We start from the raw sequence: 13,231 nt of genomic DNA, 5'->3' as shown, positions 1-13,231 counted from the left end.
ATTAGTTTGAAAAGTGGAATGAAAGCAGATGTGAAAGGTTGCAGGGCTCCGGGGGTAGGTGATGAGGGTGGGGTGGTGCAGAACTGTGGTCGGAGAGAGGTTTATGGGCTGAGCTCAATCAGGAAGCGGGCTGCAGTCACGGTATTCCTGAGACTCAGGACTAGGGGTCATGGTCCTGACCCTGGGAAGCCTCTAGGGCAGCTCAGAGACCCTGGCAGCTCCTGCCTTCTGTAAGTAGCACCAACAGTAGACATTAACTCAATGTCTGCATGTCGTAATGCTCCGAAAGGTAGAGATCACTGACCGCTTTTACACTGAGGAAACGGAAAGCGTGGGGATCTTAACAGTTTGATGAAGGGCAAACAGCTAATAAGTAGCAGAGTTGGGATTCACATCCAGGTGCATTTGACTCCCCAGTCCTTGCCCTTAACCCCTGGGATCTGCCACCTTCCTGGGAGTGTCTCTTGTTTTCCTTCCTCTCTCCAGCCATGTCACTTTAGATCAGACTATCATGCTTGAAAATCCATAATAGCCTCCTCTCAACCCCATCTGTTCCCTTTCCAGTCTGTCTGCACCTCTCTCCCAGGCTAGCTTCTCTAGAATCCCTCTCTTCTCCTTATTGCGCGCCAGTGCTCGTCAGTGGTGCAGCATTCTTACCGAAGCACAAGCTCTCGGGCCTTGTGTTCTAACCCCTAGCTGCCCGCCGTCTTCCTCACAGACTGTATCCTCCTCTGCTCTCTTGGTCAACCCTTTGAACCCCAGGTGCCACACTGGCACATTTCTGCTCTGAACCTGGCCTGGAGCAGGTCTGCTTGCTGCCCCACAGGCCCCTATCTTTGAACAGCCGTGTAAAACCCTCTGCAAAGCCTGGAATCCTGTTCTGCTTGACAAGCATCTTTCTATATATTCTCACAGATTTACTCAGTTCTTGTTTTATTTTTACTTTATTTCTTATGTTCTACCCCCAGTTTGACTGGAAGCTCCTTGAAGCTTGACTGTGTGTTGTACTTCTTTTCATTTCCCCATAGCGTCTCATTTAATGGTATAAACACGGTAGATATTTGATGAATGTTTGTTAAGCGAGTAAAGAAACTGTGCTTCTGAGGTTCTGTCTCACTAGGGCTTTGCTGTACACTAATGTGTTCCAGCGTACCAAGGAAGGTTATAAAACTTGAAAAAGGAAGAAACTAGGATCTTGCATAAATTTCTGATTGGGGACTTCAACATGTTGGGCAGAATCTAAACTCTAATGTTCTTATAGATCAAAGTACAAAAATACTGGTATGTGGCCTGCGGTGGGGCAGGGTGGAGAGTAAGGCCACAAAAATATTGGTTATAGTAAACATTATATTCTTTTGCTTCTAGTTTGTGATATGCTACAACTTAGTAAATAATGCACATTGCAGAAGTAGCTGAATAAGAATATTTAACATTACTTTCAATATAAAGACTGCCCTTGGGAATAAAACAGAATTGTGATTCACTATATAAAATCAAAGAACTGAGCTGTGGATGCAATTTCCCTTAGGCCATTCAATTGTTTTTTTTTCAGTAGATTTACCTTTCTAATTATATTTTGCTTAGCTAGTTTTCAAATTACTTTGCATTCCCTGAGAGCAGTGTACTTCATGTGGCATGCGGACACACATTTAACAGTCATAAAACTATCTGCAAAAGCAAAAAGCTCATTTCCCCCTAAGGATCTTTTTTGAGAATTAAAATGCACAACTGATCCTAAGAAAAAAATAGTTTAATAGTTTAACAGCACATAAATTACTTCCTACATTTGTTTGTGTTTCTTTCCTTTTCCTTTGTGCTCTACAACCAAAAGAATGAAGCTCCTTCAAGGCAATATATCCCCTGTGTGTTCACACTATGCTACAAATTGGAGCATTAGCGGAAGTTAATGGCTGAGAATGACAGTGTAAACTAACAAGGGCATTATCTAACCCTCATTCATGGAGTGATGAGTATCCTCTTGAAGAAAGGACACAGGCTCTCACAAGTCCCAGAACTGACTCTGGTCTTGTTACATGAGCTTGAGAAAGTAATGAACTCTGCTGTTTCCTTGGGGTTTTTTTAACCAAAAAAGAATCAGGATAAGAACATAAATCTTTTTTAGTGTCTCATCAAGGCATTATGAAAAAAAAGTATGTACTATATATTATTGCTAAACACCAAAGGGGAAGAACAATCAGAAAAATTAGGAACCAAGACTTTAAGAGAGTAGTGGAAGTTTCTTGTTTGGTGGTTTTGATTGGCCTTTAGTTGAGAAACAGCTGAAGACATTGACCCAGGCTCCCTGAAGAGAATGGAGACGTGTGAAATCTCGTTTTCACTTACGGATCACAGTTGGTTTTTGTGATCTTAGTCAGGGTGTATTAGTCAGTTTCAGTATTGAGAAAGTGATTTCAACTCCCTTGAAAAATATTCCAGATCAATTCATGGGTTTGTGAAGATTATGTTTAATTTTATATTATTTTTTAGATGGGTGTGGGGTAGTGTAGTGAGGTTTAGTTTTCACTTTCCTGTGGATGAGTTTTGTGAGTGATTGAATGGGTCAGCAAACTAAGATTCTGCATCACAGGAATACTTTGAGAACAAGCTTAAGAATGTGTGTAAGTTCTTCAGATCAGGAACTCGGCCTTCTTGGAGAAATGGCTGATTCCCGCACTGGGGCAGGGGAAGAACAAGAGAAGCTAGTAATGTCTTACGGTGCCACAAAGTCAGGACTTCAAAAAGGGACGGGGGCATGTTGAAGGAACTATGTTGAAGGAACTCCCAAGAGCTAAGTCTGGGACAATTTGAGCAACAAAATACGTAATGACAGTAATGATTACAATCCATAGAATAAAATAAATAGCTACTGAGTCCGTGCTTAATTTGAATAATTGAATAAATAAATGAGGGAGAAGAAGCAGCTCTTGCTTACATAGGATTCTAATTGATAAATATAGAAAGAATGATGGAAATGGAAAATCACTGTTTGGCAAACACCACAGTAATGATTATTGCAGACCAGATCCACCTCTGTGTGCCAAAATTAGTAGGTGGGAGTATGATGAAAAATAGGATATTTGCATAGTCTCAAAATATCTCTTCACAAGATACTTAACAATTTCAGAGAGAAAAATGCTAACTTGACAATGGAGAAACCCAGACAGATAGCACATTAAATAAGTCTTCCAACTTTGCATCGTGTGTAATGAGATGTGTCAGTAGCATGTGCCTCCTGATGTGACGCACTGAAAAGGGTGCACCATCAGTTCTGTGGGGTTTTCCCCTCATTGTTTTAAACTATATTTTTATTTTGAAAAAAGTTATAGATTCACATGCAGTTTTAAGAAAAATACAGAGAGAGCTTGTGTGTCCTTTACTCACTCTCCCCCAATGACAACTATAGTTGCAAAACAGTAGTACAGTATCATAACAAGATATTGACAATGCTGTAGTCAGTTACAGAACATTTCCGTCACTGCAGGGATTCCTCACGCTGCCCTTGTGTAGCCACACCCTTTTTAAAATTGAGTTGTTTTCTTACTGAGTTGTAAGAATTCTTTATATATTCTGGATCATAAAAAGTTTTCCCTCCAGTCTGTTAATATAGTGAATTATACCATTAATTGCTTTTAATTTTAAAAATTGTGGCAAAACACACATAATGTAAAATTTACCATCATAACCATTTTTAAGTGTACAGTGCAGTGGTATAAACTCCATTCATATTGTTCTGCAACCATAACCACCATTCATCTCTAGAACTGTTTTCATCCTGCAGAACTGAAACTCTGTACCCATTAAACAACTCTCCATTCCTTCTTATCCCCTGGCAACCACAGTTCTACTTTCTGTCTCTTTGAATTTGGCAACTCTGGGTACCTTAAATAAGTGGAATCCTACAGTATTTGTCTTTTTGTGACTGGCTTATTTATTTTTTTAAAGATTTTATTTTTCCTTTTTCTCCCAAAGCCCCCCAGTACATAGTTGTGTATTTTTAGTTGTGGGTCCTTCTAGTTGTGGCATGTGGGACGCCCCCTCAGCATGATTGGATGAGTGGTGCCATGTCTGCGCCCAGGATCCAAACCGGCGAAAGCCGGGGCCTCCGAAGCAGAGCGCACGAACTCAACCACTTTGCTACGGGGTCGGCCTCGAGGCTTATTTCACTTAGCATAATGTCCTCAAGGTTCATCCATGTTATAGCGTGGATTTCCTTAATCTTTAAGGCTGAATAATATTCCATTGTCTGTATATACCACATCTTGTTTATCCATTCATCTGTCAATGGACACTTGGGTTGCTTCTGCCTTTGGGCTATTGTGAATAATGCTGCTGTGAACATAGGTGTGCAAATATCTCTTTGAAACCCTGCTTTCAGATCTTTTGGGCATATACCTAGAAGTGTGATTGCTGGATCATATCGTATCTAGATCCTTATTTTATTCTCCCTCTATTTTGGTGTTTTCCAAGCCCTGATTCTCTTGGAGTATCTTTTCCTTCCAGAGATTTGAGTTTTAAAAATTCTCATCTATTTCTTTCTTTAAATAACATAGTAAACCCTTAATTAGGAGGATTGTTCAGAGAATAGAGTATGGTGGTTATTGGACTTCCTGGCTGAGTGGCCAGAAACTCCTTTGTTTCAATCCTTGCTATTGTGGAGTGTGTCAGTTCATTTGATGCTCTCAGCAAGTATAGTAGAGGGCACATAACTGAATCTCTGATAATTCAGGATCCTGTGATGCTTCAGGGCCCTCGTTGTAAACATGGATTCACAGCATACTATGCCTAGAAGTTACTGGGGATCAGAGAAAGTATTAACCCCTCTGGACTCTTCATAAAACTAAATCCTTGATGTTAGTTTGTCTTATTATGTGTTTATAAACAAATCAGATAGTATAGTATTATATAATAATTGGTATTTGAAAGATGTTTACTAAACTTTGTTTCTCAGCTGGCCATCTTTACTGTGTTTTCTTCTCTGCCTTCCTCTTTGCATCTGTATCGCCATCTCACCAGATAATTGGCTGTCACCTTTGCTCTGAGTAAGCATATTTAACAATGTAACTTGTAGAAGAAAATGGAGTCTGGAATGCAGCAGTCATCTTCCTCCATCAGCTGCATTTCTCTTTTTTTACCACACTTCATTCAAGGAAGAAAAGTAGAGCTTTGGAGGAGAGAAGATTAGAGAGAGAAAGAGGTATAAGAACTGAGAAGAAGAGAAAAAGCAACGAAATTACGAAGAAGCACAAAGGAGGAGAAGAAAGAAGAGGGTGGGGCGAGGGGGTAGGTGAGAGTAGGAGAGGATGGTTAGACAAGTCCCAGAGTCAGGCTTCACAGATTCCGCCATCTTTGGACTAAACAAAGCCCTGATCCCTTTGAGTCTAAGGATCAACTTCCAGGAACCTCCTGTGGCTGTGTCAAGTGGATAACTAAACCAGAGGTCGCTTGGGCCAGAATGAACTTAATCAGCATTCTGCAACAAGGGTTTGTTGAGTGCCCACAGCTTCCTAAACTTGGTAACCACCAGTCCACCAGCCACGAATAGAAAAGACCAAACCTCCTTTCCAGATGTTTTATTTACCACTCTGTGGACAGAAGGGAGGAGTCCCCCAGGTTCTCCAAGTCCCTTCTCTGTCCCTTGCTGGACATGTCTTTCTCTAACCCTGGGGCTGGTGGATGGGAGGGAGGCACGAAGGCCTGCCTTTGTCACCCCTTGAGCTGGTAGTGCCTGTGATGCTTGGAGGCAGAGGTCCTGCTGTGCCAACTGTTAGAGCTTATGGATTTGAACTTTGCCTGACAAGTAGTAAAACCGTGCCGGTAACAGAGAAATGAAGATTCCTGGCATATTTTAAATGTAGTTCCCCAGGCAGGTGTGACGGCTTCTTCTCACCTGTTTTTATCAGACCACAGGGTTTGCATGAGTATGTCCAGGCTTGAAGTAGACCTGGGAACCCAAAGGCTTAACAATTTTAAATGTACCTTTTCTGTGTGGTAGTCCAGAATGAAGCTGAATATATTTTTAAGGGTAATTTAGTTACAAAGAAATTGTGGAATCTAAGCCTGATTTTAATACAGGAATCAAGAAACAGAAGTAAAGAATACAGGCAGGCTTGATTGATCTTAATAGATTACTGATGTTGCACTCTTTGTGGCTTAGTGTGCTCCTCACATTTCTGATTTGAAATTGTTATGCTTCCATGGCTTAAGTAACTTACTAAAAAATCTACAATTGTTTTCCTTACAAATGTGATTCCTGTCCTGGAAATTTCAGTCTGACCAAGAAATAAAACAAATAGGAGCAGGTGCCATGCACAGTGTGTGATTTGCCTGCTAAGGGATGCTCATGAGGATGTCTAAATCAGTGGTTCTCAACCAGGGTGATTTTGCCCTCCCCCCCAGGGGTATGTGATGATGTCTGGAGACATTTCTGATTATCATGCCTGAGGAGGAGATGCTGCTGGCATCTAGTGGGTAGAGGCCAGGGATGCTGCTGAACATCCTGCAGTACATAGGACAGCCCCTTACAACAAAGAATTATCTGGTCCAAAATGGCAGTAGTGCTGAGGTTGAAAACCCTGTCGTAAACATGTGCAGAAGATATGGTATGACTGACTGATAAATCAATGACATTAGGAAAAATCCAAGCTGCTGCCCACAATTGTGGCTCCTGTCTTTGGGTTTTTCAGGGTGTTTTTTTCCTTGCAGATTTCTAGTTTTACATCATTTTAGACTTACAGACTCAGTAATTTTCATCTCTCCCTCTATTTCCTTAGCACTTGATACATGGGAGGCTTGGCTAAATGTTGAGTGAAGTGAGAGCGAATGGGGAAAGAGACACATTAGGAAAGCTCTATTAGGTTTCACTCCTGTGGAAACTGTGTTAAACACTTGAGGGCTCAGAGCAGAGGGCAAGGTTTGGAGATAAGCTTCTCCGTTTCCTGGAAACATCCAGGAGGTCGCCCCCCGCCAACTATGGCTTTGCCTCTGCTTGGCTTGGGTTGCTTAGTGCCAGTGGCATTGGTGTCAGGGAGAAAGAGCATCTCCTACTTCGGCCACTGATGAGCCTTAATCTTGAAAGAGATCATTTCACATCCTGCACCTCATCCCAGACAGTAAGGGTGGCCGCCACAATCCTGTGGGCCATTACCTATTAAATATGTGTGTGTGTCTTCTGACTAAAACATAGGAACCTAAAAAGCGAAAGCCTTCCATAACCCTGATAATAAGTTGATATATATTCCTCCATTTTGTAAGTGTATATATTAACATGTAATTATTAAAGATAAAAATGGAGTTATAATTTTATAGTATATTATACTATTTGACACCGTGTTTTTACCATACTGTAACACGGACATTTATTCTAGGATGAGGGGTAAAGCATTTAAAGTTGTCTGTAGAATAAGGATTATAGTATCCACCCACCTACTTGAGAGGCATTAGAAAGATTTATAAATTAAGATTTTTAAAGTGTGTTGAGTTTCTTAGATGAAAATGTTAATGGTACATGATGTTATGCACCATGCTCTATTTTTAATTTTTTATAACAGTGTTGAGTGATTCTATTACTCATTTCTTTTGAGATGTTATTAAAATATTTTTTAAAACGTTGTGAGTCCTCAGAAAGAAACCATTACGGCTATGTTAATGTAGTTCGTGTAATACTCTTAGATTTCAGCCGCCTTGTGTGTTCCCCACAGGCAAATACGTGTATCAGCCCATGACCCCCGTGGAGCAGCTCCCGAGCACGGAGATTCCTGCACAGCCTCGGGAACCCACGAACACCATTCAGATCTCAGTCTCACTCACCGAACACTTTTTGAAATTTGCATCTGTCTTCCAGCCTCCCCTGCCCCCTGACTCACCGAGGTACTGTATGATCTCAGACCTCTTTATTGACAACTATCAGGTGAAATGTATAAATGGGAAGATGTGTTATGTGCAGAAGCAGCCGGCGCCACATTCCCACAAAACGAGCCCTGAGGAGGTCTCTGCACACGATGCCTTAATTTCAAAAGAGAGCAATACACCAAAAATAGATCACTGCTCTTCTCCCTCAAGTTCTGAGGACTCTGGGATCAATGCGATCGGGGCTCACTATGTGGAATCGTGTGATGAGGACACAGAAGAAGGAGCAGAACTGAGTTCAGAGGAAGATTACAGTCCCGAGAGCAGCTGGGAACCGGACGAGTGCACCCTCCTCTCCCCCTCACAGTCTGATCTGGAGGTGATTGAAACGATAGAAACGACCGTGTGAGCGTCCGGGCAGGAAGCGTGTCCTTGATCCACGGGGAACATTTGTACTTGTGTCTGATGGATCTTTTTCCAGTGCAGTTGGTATTTCTACCCGTCTCTGACGATCAGTGGGCTGCTGATTAGCTTCACTCTTAAATTAGTCTTCTAACTAAGACATTCTTTTTCTTATAAATGGTTTTCTTTTGTATCTTCACTTACTTTCTATGTAGCATCTGGTGTCATGAATTGTGACCCAGCCTTAATTTCACTGGGACTTGGAAAGCGATGAAGCGATGATCACAGAGTATCATGGATCAGGTTGAGGAGCTCCCCAGAGTGAAGGAGACAGTGTTTTCTAAATAGCCAGTTCTTCACAGGAGAACCGTTGGCACTCCTTTTGGCCTTTTGCTGGCAGGTGCCCCGACCCTGCTGGTCCATATGGGAGTCAGCTCACCTGAGGGGGCAGAGCACACTGGTAGATGCCATTCTCTCTTTCCCTTTCTCCTCACCACCTGCATGGGTCCGGGCCAGTGTTGCCTCAGCCTACTTCTAGGAGGTTAGTGGAGGCCAGCTCAACCCTTATTTACGGCCAGTGTCTGCACAGCCCTCCATGACCTGTGCTGAGCTAGGCCTTCATTTAAGAAGATGACATCTCAGCTTCAGCTGAGCGCCTACACTCTGTAGGGCGCTGTGGGGATACAGAAGGAATAAGACCTGACTCCCAACTTGAAGGGACCCGCAGTCTAACAGGGGAGATAACACATACAGGTTACGGTCCCCAGATGCTCTGGGACCCAGGGGAGGTGAGAGGTACTTAGCTTGTAGCTGGGGGATGTGGCGCAGCGTTTGAGCTGGCCTGTCGGGTGGGTTCCTCAACATTTCCCTGCTTTTCTTAATTGTCCTTCAAATCTGGGGAAAACTTTTAGGAAGTTATATAGGTATTATATTTAGGAGGCAGCCACATCTGACGTCTTAAAAAAATTAATGATAGTTTTAGTTAGCATGGAAATGCTACAGACAGGAGTCCTTTAGGGATTAGGAATGAATCTAATAGGTTTGGTTAATTCTGCTTCATTTGGTTGTATGAAGCATTAGAACGACTTAGGTGAGAAATGGATTAGAATTCAGTATGATGCATGGAGTTTTTATGCAAATGCAAAAGCAGTTGAAATAGTTTGCTGCTAAGTCAGGAGAAAATATTTAGTGTAATATACATTCACTTTTACTACAGTAATATTCATGATCTGTTGCACTCGTTCTCTTTTCTCACACACACAAAATAGTGAATAATTCTTTCTTATTTAGCTCTCTTCAGAATCCTACTCCTAATCTCCATTTATACCAGGTGTTCTTGTGTTAGTTGGTTATCTGCCATTTTTCCAAATCTCCTCTCTCTGAGGCATAGTTAAGAATCCAGGAAATTTAAAATATGGCCTAATGAAACTAGAACCATCAAAGTTGGAGACAGAGAAGCATTTCTTAGGTCCTAAGTCCCCGTGAGCCTGCTCTCGTGCATTATCTCGTGCTCTGTCAGCATTGTGGCACGTCTCTTCTGTGTCACATTCGTTCGTATTTTAAGAAATCAGAAGCGGCCTGTTGTTCTTCCCTGAAGCCTCCATTTGGCATCTTTCACACCGGCGGAATCTGCTTTGCTAGTCCTATGTGTAATTCAAGTGATTGGCTAGAATGGTGTTAGGTTTAGGTGCCAAAACATCCGTAGGGTTTAGAAAGCAGAGTATGTGTATTCCTTTGACAACAGTGTTAGTTAGAGCTCTCTGTGCTAGATGGGAATGCAGCATAAAGTTCTCGCTTACTGAAACCTAGACTCCACAAGTCAAGCCAATAAGGTGGTGAGAGGAGCTCCAGGAACAGCAGGGCAGGCACCCGAGAGGGCAGGTGGGGGTGGGGGTGCGGAGAGGGGCTTCCCTGGCCAGCCCGGCCCGGCCCAGGGGGCTTAGGGACAGACATCTGACAAGCCCTGAGGTTCACAGTGCCCCGGTGACTGAGTGGCCCTGAAGGCAGGCTTGGGAGCCAGACACCAGCGAGCCTGCAGCCCGGCATCGCCCTGTCCACACCCACCCAGTGAGTGAGCTCACTACGCCCCGGGGGTGCACGGAAGGTCTTCTTTCTCTACACGGTTCCAGGGTTCCTGTCTGTTCTCTACTCTGGGCCCCCTTTCCCGCCTGCTAGACTAATTGGAGCTGACCAGCAGGTCTCTAAAGCCATGGAAATACGTGGTCACGGGCCAGGATTCTGAAGCCAGCGGTTTCAGGCCTGGGCCCCTTATCAGTGATATCTACAACTTTGGCCTAGGTTCCTATTTTTAAACTCCTCAACTGCCATTCTGATTGGCCATGATTTTAATGGAATTTTTGGATTTAATAATGGTTGATAATCACTTTAAATATTTGCACAATCTCTTTATAATTAAAAACTCACTAAGCTTCAGTTACTACTATCGATTTTATAGAATTGGAGATGTTCCATTGGATTCTAAATATCAGATGCTCCTGGATCTCAGAATAGCCTTTCTAAATAAGCACAAGCAAGAATTTCTTTGTCCTAGCACTGTTAATAGTAATAATTCCCTGAAAATCATATGTGATTGAACCAGAATTGTTTATGCTTGCATTCCAAAAACAACTGATAAGGATATAAAAATGTGTAGTTTCAACTTAAATTCTAGGCCTGTTCTGTTCTATATTATGTAAAAGAGATCTTCTGTAATCCTGATATTATACTGCTCATTTGTATAAGCATAATTATAGGCACTGTAGAAAATGTTTAGGCTGCAACATGTATTATACACATCGAACACAGTCATGTTAGATTGCCTGCGTTAACACTTGCACATTGAGCGAGATGAGAGCTTTATGACTCGGACCTGGCGGTGTGCTCACTGGAGCCAAGGGTGGGGCTCTGTGGGTGGAGAAACTGCTTTCCTGGGCTTTGTGGAACCCTGGCCCCATTCCCACTTTTTGAAAGTTGTTGTAAAAGCTATTAAGTAGAAAATACAAACTAAGTGCTATGTGGAATTTAGCTTTCTTATCTAGGCAAGATTTACTTTAGAATTTTCAAGTTTCAAATATGCTCAGAACTTTGCTGAGAAATGACAAAGTATTAAAATGCTTTTGTGGTTATGACTACTTGGTACATTAACAAATAAGGCTTTACAATCAAATCTAGGTATTTTTTATTGTGTAATTTTCAAGATTTGAAATGGGAATTTGATGAAAATCCTGCAGAAAAACAGTTGCTTTCCTGGAAAGGGAAGACTTGGAGTTCCAGGTAATACAGCACCGCAGCCCCAAACCAGAACAAACCGTGGAGTCCTTGTCCTGACGTGCCTCTTGGGTTTGATTTGGTTCTCTTTCGGAGGTGGTGGTTTTCTTTCTTAACCTCCACTTCCTGGCCTGTTTGAAACATTGCAGTTCTTTTGGGACCGATCGTAACAAACACCTTTTATGCAGATTTCTGTATTTGGGTAACAGGATGCCACCAGGTAAGTCAGAAAGCTGTCAGAACACCCAGGTATGTTTGGCAGTATGAATACTTGTAGGCAACAAAAAAGCACGAGTTAAAATACTATTTATATAGTCAGCTCTTGATTATTCCGTCTTGTTTGCAAAATTTTATTGACATGTTTTGGCTTTTTATTATGAGGAAAACAAAATTTTCGCAGTTTTCTTTCCTACGCTTCTCTCCAGAGGCGGCGTGAGCCAGAATTAAGGCGGCCAGTTGCATTCAGGCTTTTTAGTAAGTCGTATGTGGTCATGGAGGAGGAGGGGAGCAGGAAGTTGGGGGTTCTGCTCACTTCATCAGTGCTGCGAATTCCGGGGGTGTCACATTTCTCACATCCAGACATAAGTACAAGGGCACTTCTCAAAATTAATTTTGGAATTATCTACCTTAAAAAAAATTTTATATGTCGCTGCTCCCTTTCATTGTTTGGGTAATTGAGAGGTGACTGTATTAGGAAACAGCAGTGTTTCTGTTAGCGCTCCAGTTCTGTTTTCTGTTCAGATTGAAGCGGGGCTCTCTCCAGAGGCTGAACCAGTCTGAGGGCAGATCGTCACTAGAAGTTTCCAGACCGGCATCTTCACAGACACTGTCTACGGCTGTTCATATCGTCCAACATTCACTTCCTGCACTGTTTTTAAAACCTGTCTACTTTACGGTTTTAAGCACAATGTTGACTCTTCTGTAATTTCCTAAAATTATATTGTTTTCCTACAGACAGCTCAACTTTCCCTTATGTAATACTTTAGGAAAATACTACCTTGTAAAATAAACGTGATTTTTTTCTTTTGTACCAGCACAAATCTGATATTTTGGAGTCTGGAGTGTTGTCTCCCCCGACCCCCCTTTGGAGAGGTTCTGTCTGATTTAAATAACAACACAGTGTGAGCTAAACAAAAACAAAACCCCACATTTGCGCAGTGTGAAACATTTATACGGAGTGCTTATTTGTGCCAGGAGAGAAGCAGTTTACGTCGTTACCCTGTCTAAACTTTACAAAAACTTTATGAAGTGCAGGTAAATGATGTTATCCGTCATATACACTCATGGTCCCTGCTCATAACTCCCAGAAACGTTTGTAATAAGAACTTTTCTGTTGGCTATGTTAGGTTTACACAAATAAAACTTACGTTACCCCACAAACAGTATTTATTTCACACAAAGCTACAAGCTTTGCATGTGGTTCAGAGATGCCACGTAAGACAGTTCTAACCGCAGGACCTTGGGGTGCAGTCATGTGGTCCCCAAGGCCCAGGGACCAACCTCAGCATAGCCAATCCAGGAGCTCAGTTTTTTACTTCAGCACCCAGAAAAAGAACTACTTTTGGGTTGGCTTTTATTGAATAACCTCCCTAGGGACTGCTAAATAAATTTTTTTATCAGTAATAGTAATAATGCCATTGTTAATATTAATGATGACAGCTCAGTTCCTACCTTACTACTTTCTACGAGTAGTGCTCACAGCAGCCCTCCGAGCGAG

At 42.1% G+C, this 13,231-nt stretch overlaps 1 protein-coding gene across 2 annotated transcripts in view; it reads left to right on the top strand.

Annotated features, from left to right (window-relative positions):
* The window catches only part of C18H3orf70 (chromosome 18 C3orf70 homolog), an 80,141-nt gene extending 67,597 nt beyond the window's left edge, over nucleotides 1–12,544 (top strand). For both annotated transcript variants that reach the window (XR_011529115.1, XM_070582454.1), the window contains one exon: nucleotides 7,698–12,544. Coding sequence is in view for 1 of the 2 variants with exons in the window: in XM_070582454.1 (XP_070438555.1) it covers nucleotides 7,698–8,254 (557 nt within the window). In the remaining variant the exon portion in view is untranslated. The remainder of the gene's footprint in view (nucleotides 1–7,697) is intronic.
* The last annotated feature ends 687 nt before the right edge of the window (nucleotides 12,545–13,231 follow it).

The sequence above is a fragment of the Equus przewalskii genome, chromosome 18, assembly GCF_037783145.1.
Source record: "Equus przewalskii isolate Varuska chromosome 18, EquPr2, whole genome shotgun sequence".
NCBI classification, from domain to species: Eukaryota; Metazoa; Chordata; class Mammalia; order Perissodactyla; family Equidae; genus Equus; species Equus przewalskii.
This window is presented reverse-complemented; position numbering and strand designations above follow the sequence as displayed.